The following is a 15,314-nucleotide window of genomic DNA, read 5'->3' on the forward strand; positions in this document are numbered from 1 at the left end:
TTACCCTGTATCATCTACGCTGTAAACTCAAGACCATGGGTGGTAGGGCTTTCTCATACAGTGTGCGTAAGCTGTGGAATGCTCTACCCATCTGCATTAGAAATGCCACTTGACTGTTTTAAGAAACTTCTTAAGACTCACCTTTTTAGCATTGCTTTTAACTTAAGATGATCATTTTTGTTAACTTCTTTTATTCCTATGGTTCATATTTTATTGTTTTGTTGCATCGTTTTATTGATGTGCTCTTTCTGCTATTGTTGGTATTTTGCCTTGTATTGTTAGTATTGTGCCTTGTAGCAATTTGAGTATGAGAAAAACAAATTACAGATAAATTTTTTTATTATTATTATGATTATGATTATTACATGAAATTAAAAAGAATGCACTGTCTATATGATCAGATATAATTACTATTTTATTGTTCGTTCTTTTGTATTTTATCCTTCTTCTACCCATTCTTCAATAAGCAAGTTTTCACAGATAACAATGTTGTGATGTAGATTTTCCAAGAATTGCAAAGTTGCTCTTGGAGAATATACAACTTTATAATGTACATTCTCCAAGAACAACTTTGCAACATTCATGGAAAATCTACATCACTACATTACACAATACACAACCTTAGTACGTGTAAATAAAATGAGAAAACAAAAAACTTTCTGCCCCTATTTAAATAAAATCTTTTATATTTTCTACCCTCATTTTCAAAAGGAACTTGTGTGTGCCCTTTAGATTTATATTTTAAATACTAATACTGTATGACCCTTTAGGCATAAATTATGTACAAATGTGTACCAATTAAAATCTCTCCAGAGAAATAATTTGTAATCAGTTTATTCTGTATTTGGGAAATAAACGCTCAAAAACAGCAGCTGTGTCTTTTTATCTTCTATTTAAAAGGTCACGTCCAAATGTGTCCTCTAACATAGGCCAGATATGAGCTTTGGAATACACTTACTGTGATTAGGTTCAACAATAGGGTCAAAGTTTAAATGCCTAACATTCTTTTGGCTAACAGACTTCTTGAAAGCTAGATTTCCTGCCAGATTTGATCTAGTTCTACTGATTAGCAACATTTGTTCTATTCATAATCATCAGACTTTAATTTGCAAACACAATTGCAGAGAAATATTATATCGACTTGCATAACCTTGAATAAAATCTATATTCACTTTAGTGCTGGGCAAAGAATAGTCCTGATTAATCACATCCAAAATAAAAGTTTGTTTTGATATAATATATAAATATGATATAGTTTATTCAATTCACCTATACCACATGTCTTTGGACCGTGGGAAAACCGGAGCAATTTTGTTTATAGATATTTAAATTTCTATAATTAGTATTATTTTGTTTATAGATATTTAAATTTCTATAATTAGTATTATATACACAAAGATTTTATTTAAAAATAAATAAAACATTTTCTCAAATATATATATATATATATATATATATATATATATATATATATATATATATATATATATATATATATATATATATATATATATATATATATATATATATATATATATATATATATATATATATATGCATGTTTGCATTTATATATACAAGATAAATATACACCGTACACACACACTTCAATTATGCCAAAACAACTTTTATTTTGAATGTGATTAATCAAGATTAGTTTTTGCCAAGCCCATTTTGCTCATTAATTTACAAGAGTGTGTACAGTAAAACTAAAGGTGCCAGAAGGAACCAAATAGGGTTTTTCAGTGATGCATTATTTAAAAAAAATTGGTTCCATAGGATTTTTAAGTGTACAATTCTTCACAGAAACATTTTTTCATACTATGAAAAACATTACTCTTGAAAACTTCTGCTACACTGTAAAACATGCAGAGAAGTGGATTGAACAAAAATCAGTTAAGTTGTCTTAAAAAATCCCAAAAATTGTGTTGTTTCAGCTCATTTTAAATAAGTGTTTCAGCAATTCCAGCGTCATGGATGTGACCTTTTCTTTAAAAGCTTGAAACATGAATACACAGAGAACGTATGTATACATTATATTGAAACATCTGTTTGTATTTTCCAAAACAACTAACCACAGAAATACAGAAATCTGGGATAGGAAAAATATCAATCTGTGAACATTTTTTATATTATAAATGAGGCAAAATAAACATGGATATTATCAAAAAAATCTGTGAGTTTACAGTATACAACAAACTTTGTAGAAATTCTGTGAATTAAAGTGCACAACCCAAATGAAATAATGCTAATCAAAAAGATGAGAGTTGGCTCTCTATAGAACAAACATGATTGATTTTATTTTATTTTACATTTTTGCATTTATGAGGAAAAAGCTTATGGATGTTATGGATGTGTCAGATGTGAAATTGCTACTTGTGTGACTTTGGTAAATTGGATATAATTGTTTGAAAACATTTACAGAGACATAGAGTATTTTTACAGTACTGTAAAATACAAAAAAATCTAGAGAGAGTTAACTAAAAAGAAAATGTCGTATTTTTCAAGGTGAGGTTGACATTTGCATGGAATTGTTCATTTTGAACAAGCAGCAAACATCTTTTTTTATGAAAAGGTTCCATGGACGTATAAAGGTTCTTCTTCTGTATTTAGAACTAAATCATCCTGAAGAAACCTTATATTATGAACTGTTCTGTTTAGAGCAGGGGTAGGGAATCTATGGCTCGCGAGCCACTTGACCAGAAATCTGTGGCTCTCCAGCTGTCTCCCTTCAATAATATTTTACAGTTTAAAAAATGATAACTGTCACTAGAAATCAGGTTCCTATTGAATATAGCATTACAATTCATTTTATTGTAATTTTTACAGCAAAATGAATGAGAACTCAGTTTACAATTAAAGGACCTTTCGACCAATGAGGGTGTGGCGCTGTGGATTAACTTGAATCACGACACCAATAAACGGCAAGCAACTTACGTTTCTATGGTAACCTCGGGCAGATAAATTCAGACAGGGTTCATGAGTGGTGATGATGAAAAGAAAAAAATTCTAGAAATTGCCCTTTCATCATTCATCGATTATTCAACATGTGAGGCTTCATATTTGTTAATTTTTGAGTTGTGATGGACATAAATAAAGGTTTCGTTTAAACCTGTATTATTTCTATTAGTAATACATACATACATACATATATATGTATGCAGTATCCTCAGCAGTAAATAAATGTGGTAAATAAATGAATAAAAATAAACTTTTAAACAAATGTTATGGAATGTAATTAAAAAATGATGGTAAACAGAGGTAAAAATGCTATTTAAAAAAAAACATTTTATTGAGATTGGGATTGTTGGTGATTGTATGAGTGTTAATGGCCAGATTGGGAAGCTATACATGAACAAAGGAAAGTTAAGACCTGTTAAAAAAAGATTTAAGACCTACAACACAATATTTCAGTAGATTTAAGTCTTTTTAAAGCCTAAAATTTTGCTTTTGAGATTTAAGACATTTTAAGACTTTTTAAGACGCCGCGGAAACCCTGATTTGCCAAAAAAATGAAAATGCCTCTTTGCTGAAAAAAGGTTCCCGACCACTGACTTAGAGTAAAGTTTTTTATTCAATAAATATTGATTTTTTAAATTTAATACAGTCGAAACTCCTTATAACTGTTTTCCTCCAAACATCAAACATCAAACTACACAGACTGTCAACACTGCCAACAGGTAAATTATTCATTTCTTAAAACATCTATACATTTTAACTTTCAAATTGTAACTTATTTACAACCACCCATTATTTTTAGCTTAACTAAACATGTAAGTGTGCCAGCTTAGTGCATTTGAGGATACCTGTTCTTGGTAAATAGCAGATACATTAAAATATGATCTGTGTTAATGTTATTGTTAAAATGTGTAGGTCAATGCATAAATATTCTCAGTGACAAAAATATGAAAGCTTTGCCATGACTTCTGAAATAACCTAATTTGAATAAAACCATTTGTCCAAAGAATGCATATTTTTATATTGATTTCGTAGGATGCTATTTTGTTCTTTTGTGATTTGGCACATATAATGTCCGTCCGACTTACATTTCTCTCTGCCATTAGTAAAGATATATTTCAGGAGAAAGGAGCACTTACATGGGGCCGTGCATGGGGGTGGAGTGTTGAGGAGATGGAGAGTGTGGTTTGCCCTAATTTCTACCTGCGTTTCTAAGCCAGAGAGGAAAGTGATACCTTTCCCACGGGTCGTCTAAACTCCTCCTCCTCCACAAACATCCACACACACAGTGGCTCACAATGGCTTACATCTCTAAATCACTTGTGTTGAGTGATCCATTTTACACATTTGCATTTGAAAGACACTATATATCTTGTCAAGGTTTCATTATAGCACAATAGGTTGACTTTCCATTCATACAAGCTTATGTAACGTTTACAAGTCTAAATCCATTCTGTCGGCCAGTGTGATTGTCTAGTTTTCAGGAAAACATCAGGATATCAGTTGTTCCAAAACACACTGTACTATTTTAGGGGGTTCCCAGCAACACATCAGAACTTAACTAAAGGCAAAACTAAATGAATGGATTTTTTGTCCATGTCATTATTCAAGCTACAAACAAGCATGCTGGAGAACTCGTATGAGCACCTGCAGGAAAAGCAATGACCGTGACCAACAGACTAAACAGATATTTGCATACTAATGCAAAACAAATCCTATCAGTGTCACCCAGAGCTATTGTGTTCAGTAGTTCAACTTTTCTGGACATTTGTCAATTCATTTCTGACTATTTCTTACCTTGCATTTTAAAAATATATATAATCCTATTCTGCATATGCTGTTGTGTATTTGCATATTTGATGAGCCACAATATTTCTAATACTGATTTATTACAAAATAGCAGACCATTTAATTCGATTAAAAAACATCAGAAAATGACAAATACATTATGGACATTTCCTTCAACTTTAAAACAATGCAATGCATTATTCTAAAGAATAACCAACACTTTACAGTAATTATTACCATTTATTAATCCATAACATGAACTAATAATAAGCAATATTTTTATGCTATTACGTTTATAAACCTTTTAAATTATAATTATTGGTGTTAATGAAATCATTGTTACTGTTTGTATTGCATTAATGCATATGGTTTTGGTCAAACTATTTTAACGTAAAATTTACGCTATTAAAAAACAACAACAAGTTAAAACTTTCCGCTCAATAAACTACTATTTAGCTACTTATAAGTAATGGGGTTTAGGTATTGGTAGGATTAGAGATGTAAATGAAGATCATTCTGTTTAAGTGCCAATAAACACTAACAGTTACTAACTTCGTGAGATCAGGCTGGATAAGTATTTAGCAAATGCTATGAATGGTTACTTAAAATTAAAGCAATGCTAAAATGTTTTTTTAATGTATTTTAATACAAGCAACGTGTTTGGATTAAAACATAAATGCTGTGTTTTCACTGTTAGTTCATGTTAGCTAATGCAATGTCAACAACTAAAACCATACTGTAAACTTTTAGCTAAATTTCCCAGTGTAGCCTCCTGTTTTGGCAGGTGCACTTAAAACAAGAACAGCCTAATATCATAAATAGGCTTATAATTTAATCAACATTTAAAAGTTTACCGCAAACTCGTGTTTATATAGCTGTGACAGACTTCAGAATAATAGCACAGGTGCTCATGATGCTCGCAGCGGATCATCAACAGGTTGTGTCCTCACCTGTGGAGGCGTTAAGTCGGGATGAGGATGTGGATTTCTCCGCCATGCGCTGCTGGACCTGCTGCTGGACGCGTCTCACTTTAGACAGTTGATCCCTCCTGCGGTGATCATCCGTCGGGATCGCATATGTGGTGACCGAGGTGTTGGGCTGTAAAGCAGAGAAGAACAGGCCCTCAGTGGCCGCAACTGCGCTCATTATGAAGTCCGAAAACTCGCTCCAGTAATTAGCTTGACCGCAGTACTAATCCAAACTAGATGTTTCTTCGGGTCGGAAAAGTTCTCGGAAATCCCTATTCCTATGGAAACTATGTTTTTATCCCCTCCCGCGAATGTTCCTCTAGAAGTATTCCGATATCAAATGAAGGTAAAAGTGCCCGGAGCGCAGGTCAGATGAAGAGCGCTTCTCGTACACTTGATCTGTGCAGCTGTGCGGGACTGTGTGTGAAGCAGAGCGGAGCGGGGCGGGCCGGAGAGCTGGCGAGGGCGGAGCCTTCTCACACACTGGCTGATCTGCTCTCAGCACTGAGATATGCATTATTATCAGACTCTTCACTTATTATATGAGGTCAGCAGTACACTGTCTGCTCGCTATTCATTCCTCATCTACAAGTACCATGTACTAAAAAAGATATATTAACCAAAGAAAAATATCTAAATAAGTCCCTGTGATTGCATTAAAAACAATATATATATATAGGCTATAGTTTTTTTCGATGTAGCCATACATTTAACATACCATGGTTTTCTCTGATTTTACAATGGTACATTATATGATCAAGTAAACTTTATTATGATAAAGTAGGGTTAAAGACCGTGGCTTTATATATTTTCAAGCAGTGCATTCGGAAAGTATTGATAGCGCTTCACTTTTTCTACATTTTTATTATTTTTTTTGTATTGAGCAAAGGCTGTGAATGCGTATGTACATGTGCTTTTCAGGTTTCATTCATTCATTCATTTTCTTTTTGGCTTAGTCCCTTTATTAATCCGGGGTCGCCACAGCGGAATGAACCGCCAACTTATCCAGCATTTGTTTTAAGCAGCAGATGCCCTTCCAGCCGCAACCCACCTATGAGAATTTTTTTTCAGATTTTTTATTTTTAATTAATTTGCAACAATTTCAAATTATTTTTTTACATTGTCATTATGGGGTATTGTGCAAGGAAATAAATGAACTTAATAAACTGTAAGTAAATGTTAATTTGTTGGTGAACTATTCCTTTAAGAAAGCTATAAGCAAATAAATAAATAAGTATTGAAAAACAATTATGCATATGATTTAGGCATTCTAAGAACATCCACTATACCAAAATTCTTGTCAGGTAGGCTATATTAATTTAGAACAAGAATATTTGATTTTAAATGCACACTTTGCCAATATCAAATCACCACGTTTTGATCATTTGTCAGCAAAATGTTTTTACAAATTTAAAATACAGTTTAGAATAATCATTCTTGTAGCCTATATATTAAAAAGTACAGGTCAGAATAAATCATGTATATAAATATATTAATGAATAATAGAAAATATGTAAGTGCATGAAATAAACTTTTTAAAAACCTTTTACACCACAACTGAACACCTCTCCTTTGACTAATGGATCAAATTATGGTGTCACTATGTATGTAATATCCTGCATTTCCTTGTATTTTTGCATATGTTATTTGTTTAAGCTTATTAAAATTTTAAAAAGACCAATTACTTTGGGCGAGCTTGAATGTTTCTTATAATATATTTAGCATGGTTTATTTATTTAATTATTTATTCATTCATTTGTTTATTTTAAGCATTATCTAGGCTATTTATGATCTAAAATTAATTTCAAGTTTTTTGTGAGTATACTATTTACAGTATTGTTTCAAAGCAGCTTTACAAAATGTGTATATTATTGCATTACAATCAGATTGTTAAAGTTACAATCAAAATACACAAAACTAAAAGTATTTACTCACCACTGATACAGAAGTCTTTGGTTTCATTTTTAAAAATGTTTCCCCCTTGAATGCAGCCTCACAATATCCTTTCAAGCTTATATGTCTTGTTTCTCTTCTCCTGTCTTTAACGATCCTGTTCAAAGAGGAGTATCTGAAAATGTGTTACCCACCCAAAAATGTCCTTACATCATCCCTCCTCCCAGGAACATTAGTTAATCCTAAGAAAAGCGATTGGAGGAAAAATGTAAGGTCACAAAAAACACGCTTCGAGGTGGAGAGCAAAACTGTTTAGTCAACAGGCTGAATGAGATTTGAGGCTTTTTTTTTCTGTCCAGCTGATGTAAATGTTATTTTTTATGAATGTATGAATGATTATATCACTGACTCATAATGAATGCATCCACGCAGTTAATCTACTTTATTCACATATTGCTGGAAATGAGCGGCCAAAGCCTTTTGTTTCAAACAAAGAGAGGCCCAGAGTTCAGTAGGACACACCCAATGCAGCAGTCCAGAACTTATTTCACGAGTTTACACCTTTGGTCACTATCTTTAGACAAGCAGATTTATGACTGACATTAGAAGAATTTGCTGATGCCTGAATATGAAATCTTTGTGAGTATAGGCTAATCAAGATAGCCCATGACAGTTTGTCAAAAAGGCACTAAAATGAAAAGAAAAAAGAAATGGGGCAAAAAAAAAGTATCTTACATTTAAACCACTACAGCTGTCGCGATTAAAATACAATTTGCAAATGGATGAAGAGTCATTTTCCGCAGCGCTGTGACAAATCAGACTCCTTTCTGTTGAGCTTTTGCATGCAGTAGCCAATCAGACGATGCGTTCAAAACTAGATATATCGCCCTCTGAAGGGCACTTCAAAGTGAAAAAAAAAATCATATTGGTGTCATTCCAAACCGAAGTGATTAAACTGCTACTACTACAAAGGGCCCTTTATAATGAAAGATTTTGAAAAATACAACTGAAGACACTTTGGGAAATTCTGAAAAATTGTTTGGTATCACACACTGCACTCAATTCGGAAAGACTCATCCATATGCTTTAATCTGTTCATTCAGAGGGAAATGTTGACTACAAATAGGCACTGATGCAAGTACAGTGCGAGGATAATTTGTCATCTTCTGTGTTTATAACTTGCATGATTTTGTCATTGAGCCACATGTTTTGCACATGCCGACATTCTCTCTGATTATCCTAATCAGAACAAGAGCAATTATGGGTTGGGGTCACTGTCGGTCGAACTATACACACTGTAAAAAATGTAGGGTTCCACAAATTTCATGTGTGTTGTCCCAACACAAATCATTTAGGTTAACTTAACACTTTTAGCAAATTTATGTGGATTGAACATAAAAGATTAAGTTGTCCCAATGAAATCACCAGAATTGTTGCACTCTACCAGTTTCAGTTTTAGATCTTTTTCAAGACAATTCTATACAGCTTAAAGTGACATTTAACAGCTTAGTTAGATTAATTAGGTTAACTAGGTTAGGGTAATTAGGCAAGTTATTGTATAACAACTGTTTGTTCTGTATCGGTAAATATATATCTTAGAGGGGCTAATAATTTTGACCTTAAAATTTTTTTTTTTTAATGAAAAACTGGTTTTATTCTAGCAAAAAAAAAAAAAAAATCAATAAATAAAAAATCAGACTTTCTCCAAAAGAAAAAATATTATCAGACATACTGTGAAAATTTCCTTGCTCTGTTAAACATCATTTGGGAAATATTTAAAAAAGAAAAAAAATCAAAGGAGGCTAATAATTCTGACTTTAACTGTTTATATGAAATATGTTGCCCCTAAATGGAAAATGTTCATGAAAAAGAAATGTAAAATAATAAATAACATTTGGACCGCATTTACAAACAGACAAGGTAAACATAAAAACACAAAAAACACCACATTATTTGTAAAATACATTTAATTCCTACATATTTGGGCAACAAAATCAGACCAAAATGTATAATAGGTATAATTGGTAAAGAGATTCATGTTCAAGCTTTCCAATTGGGTATCAAATAATACGAGATCCTTTCAACACAAATGCTATATTTAAAAACATGATCAAATACCTGGATACTGTTTTAATTTAGATTTTCCTTCATGTTATTAATTAGATAGAGATCATGCTTAACCTGTCAGGACCCCGTACAATTCTTACATGCTTCATTTCTGAGGTTCTTCATTTTTTTTTTTTTTTGACAAGTACCAGAAAAAGTTATCACAATTAAAGGCATACATTGTCTTTACATGGTAATTAGTATACTATATAGCTGTACATATTACAAGACACTTTGAAGCATATCAGCATAGGCAAAATGTGTTAACAAGACAAGGTTGCATAATGCATGTAGTAAAATCACAAATCTGATGGTATTAATTCATCAAGGATGGGGCGCGTCCTAATAGTGAGGTCTAGATAGAAGAAGTGCACGAAAATCATGTACACAGGCTTAAGAAATGGCGTAGACACCAGTTGAATAGTATTTGAACGCCACCTAGCGAGTATGGCATGGTATTACAGACTCTACATCTGTGATAGAGGTGGCAGTGAAGAGTAAAGAGCTTGTCTATCGTATCAACAACAGAGTTTATCCTTCTGAGCTCACCGTCAACAGATATCACACGTGTACATTCACACAAACATCCTTGGGTTTTCTAGTCTAGTGATTTTGTAGCACATAACAGCAATGACAGCATAGACGATTCCATCAGAATCGACCTGGATTTGCTATCTAAGTGATTAAGGGATAGGGTGTCTCATGTTATAAGGCTAGTAGGTACTGTATGTATGAATCCTCTCTATGGCTTGGCTTACTGTAACGAGGGGCAGAACTTTAGTGACCGGGGCAGTACATAAGTCCAACACCTTGTATAACGGACATGCAGAAAAACACATTACATCACTGTATATTGAGCTTAATCAGCATCAGGAGGTTGTAGATATTTATCAGCTCTCTCTCACCTATGTGGTCTCACATACATATAAGAAACACACTTTCTGAATTCAAAATGAAAATTACCTCATAGTTTACTTCTTATGTGGTTGTAAACCTTTGTAAGTTTCCTCTGTGGAACACTAAAGATATTATTGTGAAGACTGATGCTTATATAACCCCGTCGGTCCTACAGAGCTTAACCTTCTCCGAGCTGGGATCAAACATTGGCAACTCTCCGCATGGAAGTCGGTTGCTCTAACAAGGAGGCTAAAGACCATGGCCTCTGTCGCTAGAACAACTTTAGAGGTTAAGAGGAGTGAGGTTTACCTGCACAGCCCTTAACTAGCTGGCCTCTGTTACACTTACTGGGCACCCATTAACTTCCATATAATAAAAATTACCATGGTTGTCAATTTGGTGTTTTTCAAAGTAACTTCTTTTGTGTTCAACAGAAGAAACCTGAATAGGTTTTCAACAAGCCAAGGCTGATTAAATGATGGTGGATTTAATATTTGAGGGAATTATCCCTTTAATATTATTGCCTGTCTTTAAATGGCAGAAATGGTAAGATTAGTAAGGAAGAACACAGCTCCGAATTCACTGAATGATGAAAGATCAGCACCTTTAAAAGGAAAATTCCAGGTTCAACGCTTATCAGACAGCGCTTGTGGCATAATGTTGAACAAACAAACAACTAATTTGGATTCTTTACCAATGAGGCACCTAAAATAAAAACAAAATACACACTTGAAAGTACTTACATTAAATACTATTAAAGCATATTACTCCAAAGCATATATGAGTAATAATTTTGATGTTTATTGTAAGGTTTTAGACTAAAGTCGAGTATAACTTTGCAAATGTATAGCTTTCTATGTAACAATATTAACATGCATTTAAAAAATAAATGTTAACCACCAACTTCAATATTATACTGTATATATTTTTATACTTTAAAAAAGTATTTCAGTCCGAACTGTTTGGAAAAAAAATTAAAACAGGCAAAATTGATCAACATTATGTCACAAAAAGCCACTGACTTACACTACTACTCATTATATCATAAAGATTTGCCCTCACTGAGCTCTACTGAAAGAGGAATGGTGCAAAAAGCAAACAACACAGTGCTCATCAACTTCTATAAAGGCCCAATCTCAAATGGCACACTTCATCTACACTTGTGGTCTTGTGCACTTAAAACGGCTGTTGCCATCAGGGGTGTCAACTGGGATTTGGCCAAACTGAGCGGAAAGTATACTTCCCTTGCCCACGTCCAGTTCAGCCTCATGGACAGCATGTGCACAGGCCAATTGTGCTACTGTGGGAGTGATTTGAACACTTGAAACCAGTGGTCCACTAGGTTGGTCGCACAAGCCGAATGCGTTTATCTGCTTGCTCATAATGAAGTGTCCTTCAACAATGCGGAAGACTGAACTCAGGAAATTACATATACCTGGGCCTTCAAACATTCTTAATCCTTGTACTCTCATTTCCAACAAAAAAGCACCGTATTCTAGCTTACTCTCACCTAACTAACACTGTTTATTTAGTGGTTTCTCAGGAAGAGTCGAGTACATACAAACAGAGAGGAAGATGGAAAAGAGTGTTCAGTATGAGGTTCATGCTAAGAGCCGTACAGGCCTGCAAATATATACAGTTTATACATACGAAAAAAGAATAATAGTAACCCCAAAGCAATAGCGGTACTTAACAGTTAAAACACACAAAAAGAAACTACAAGCAAATAAATGTATCCATCCTTCATGTGATAATGTACTCTGTGTGTTTATAAGTCTACTGCTAAAGCTAGCCATCACCAACTACAGCGTAAACGATAGCAGACTAGTTGTTGGTGGTTCCACCGCCACTTTTCGACAAATAAAATGCACAAAAGTTGATCTGCGACTTCAGGAATTGGACAGAGCGACTACATTAGGAAACAATGGGAGATACAAAACAAAATAGGAGATGGTAGATATAAAACAAAACGATTTTTTTTGGCTGATGTTTTAAAGGTCATATCTTGCCCTTGTTTTAATACACAGGGCTGTTCCTGATGCCGCAGCAAAGCACCATGCTGAAGATCATCTCGAAGATCTGTAGAGAGAAAAACAGGAGTCAAATGGTTATAGAACGAAAGATCATGTCCACACTAATGCCTTTTCATTTGAAAATGCACATTTTTCTCCCCGTTTTGGCCTTCCGTCTTCACTGAGGCTGTTTTTAGCAAACCAAAACTTATCTTTCTGAAAACGCTGTCCAAAGTGAACACATTCATTCATTTTCTTTTCGGCTTCATCCCTTTATTAATCGGGGGTCGCCACAGCAGAATGAATCACCAATTATTCAGCATATGTTCTTCGCAGCGGATGCCCTTTCAGATGCAACCCAGCAATGGGAAAAATCCATACACACTTGTCCACACACATAGACTGCAGACAATTTAGCTTACCCAATTCACCTACACAACATGTCTTTGGACTATAGGGGAAACTGGAGCCCCCGGAAGAAACCCATGTGATCATTCGGAGAACATGCAAACTCCACAAAGAAATGCCAACTGACCCAGGTTGGGGGCAAAGTGATGGGTTGCAGCTGGAAGAGCATCCACTATGTAAAACATATGCTGGATAAGTTGGCGGTTCATTCCACTGTGACAATCCCATATTTATAAAGGGACTAAGCCAAAAAGAAAATGAATGAATGAATGTATGAACTGTGATTATGAGAACCATCTGACAAGATAAACCAGCAAAAATTAGTTCTTAAAATGTCTCTAAATTGCAATATTTATACCTCATAATTAAATAGAAAATCAGGCGAATAACTGCAAAAAAGGTTAAGTTTTTCAGAAAACAAATAACAACCCGTTTCAATCAGCTGCCTACGGGCCTGACAGTGTAATGTTAAAAGAAGGTTTAATAACTGATAAAGAGTGAGTTTAATAAAGACTTCAGTTTAATTTAGCCATAGTGCAAATGATAATCTATTTGAGTATTAATAAAAGATGGAGGCTGTAGTTTTTCTGACAAATTGTTTCAACTGAAATTGGACATGCTACCCTGAGAGATTAGGAGAATTGATCATATACTTTTACATTAGCTGTTATAGTCTGTTGTAATGTTATGCTGTGAGTTAAAGCAGGGGAAAAGACACAAGCATTAACTGCATTTTCATGATGGACTCATTCAGTAGCGAACTTGAGTTTATGTGACTTCAGTCCTTATTACCACCTTTTTTGCTGCCGCCATCCTCACACCTCACACATCTTATTCTTGCACATATGAAATTCCCTTATGCTGTTTTGGCACTGTTACTTCTGAACGCAGCTACAGCCTCTCACACAACAGCAGGGAAAGGCACAGACAATCCCAATATTCATGTGTGTTTGGTGAGTGGTGCGACTTGAGGAGAGATGATTCTGCATGTCTAGGTTGATATTGACAGCACAATTTTTTTTAAAGTGAATTAAGTTATTGGTGGGGACTTTTCAATAATTGGTGGATATTGATGTGGACGTGTCCCCTTTGTCCATGCTAAATTTACACTCCTGTTATATGGTGTCATGGCTTTACAATCAAAAAATGTCACTAACATAACGAAAAGGTAGACCCCTTGAATACTACACAAAATTTATAAAAACCTCTCATTTTCTTCAACATTTTGCTGCAACATTTCAAAGAAAGAGAAAGCAAACAAATGCCAGGCAGATATGACACCGGTAAAAGCGTCTTACTTCTGTGCGTATGTGCAGTACGTGAATGAAAGTGTTTTGGGTTGTTTTGGTGTGGATGACCATTTTTCCAGAAATTATTGAAAATGATAACATGGGCATGGAGTGTTTTTAGATGAAAAAGCTGTTTTCAAATTGATCTGAATTAGTGTAGATATAGCCTACGCTGACACACAGTCCCCAATATAAGCACACTCAAACTCACTCACCATGATTACAGCAACAACCAGGGCAGCGATGCCGATCAGGCTGATCTTGTCAGTGAAAAGATTCTTGATCTCGGTGTGACAGTCCTGAAAAACATTTTTTTTTGTCATGCTACAGTATGCTTGACATTTTGATTGAGAATTCTTTATTTTAATGCAGTAACAAAGAGTGACATACCACAGCATTTGTTCTTAAATGTTCAGGACAGGTGTCAGTGAGCCACCTATCAACAATGGCTGTAAAAAGGTTTCCTTTGCCACAGCACTGAAGCTGAAATCCAGAGATAACACTGATTAGATATTTGCGTTTCTCCAACACCATTTGATTTATAAATTAATCACTTGATGATGGTCTTGCTCCTCACTAGGTGAAGACCACTTACAGTCTCATGAAAGACCTTTAGGACAGCAGTGGCAGGATTCTTGTTGTCAGTGTTGTAGGTAGCGCCTTTGTCATACACAGAGTCATAGAAACCGATTACCTCTTTGGAGATCTGAAAAATATAATGGAGGAAGAAATCATTACAAATATATTGTAAACAGATTTGCATTTGTTAGTTTTAATGCTGTGTGTATATTAGCGATAGGCCGATTCTTGAAAATAACAACAACAAACTGTTTGATTCTCTTGTTACGGTATTGTTTTGTGTCATGAGGCCACATCATGTCAACCTTCGCATTTTTTTCTAGTGTTTTCAACCAAAGGGTGGCAAGAAACATTAAAGATCCGATCCTCCGTTTATTTGCAACCCATACAGCTGAACCCCCAGGGGATGCTACTTG

At 34.4% G+C, this 15,314-nt stretch overlaps 2 protein-coding genes across 3 annotated transcripts in view; both read right to left on the reverse strand.

Annotated features, from left to right (window-relative positions):
• The window catches only part of pkp3b (plakophilin 3b), a 54,079-nt gene extending 46,287 nt beyond the window's left edge, over positions 1 to 7,792 (reverse strand). Inside the window, exons 1-2 of one of the 2 annotated variants that reach the window (XM_087261354.1) lie at positions 7,650 to 7,792; positions 5,697 to 5,844 (exon numbers count right to left, since the gene is read on the reverse strand). In XM_087261354.1, coding sequence (XP_087117480.1) covers positions 5,697 to 5,844; positions 7,650 to 7,676 — 175 coding nt within the window. In that variant the 5' untranslated portion in view covers positions 7,677 to 7,792. Of the gene's footprint in view, positions 1 to 5,696; positions 6,118 to 7,649 lie in introns of those variants that run through there. The other variant, XM_087261353.1, reaches the window with a different exon arrangement.
• Positions 7,793 to 9,556: 1,764 nt separating this feature from the next.
• The window catches only part of cd81a (CD81 molecule a), a 40,097-nt gene continuing 34,339 nt past the window's right edge, over positions 9,557 to 15,314 (reverse strand). Inside the window, 4 exon segments of the mRNA NM_131518.2 lie at positions 9,557 to 12,689; positions 14,535 to 14,618; positions 14,710 to 14,802; positions 14,915 to 15,025. Coding sequence (NP_571593.2) covers positions 12,627 to 12,689; positions 14,535 to 14,618; positions 14,710 to 14,802; positions 14,915 to 15,025 — 351 coding nt within the window. The 3' untranslated portion in view covers positions 9,557 to 12,626.

This window comes from Danio rerio, chromosome 7 (genome assembly GCF_052040795.2).
Source record: "Danio rerio strain M-AB ecotype USA chromosome 7, GRCz13ab, whole genome shotgun sequence".
NCBI lineage: Eukaryota > Metazoa > Chordata > Actinopteri > Cypriniformes > Danionidae > Danio > Danio rerio.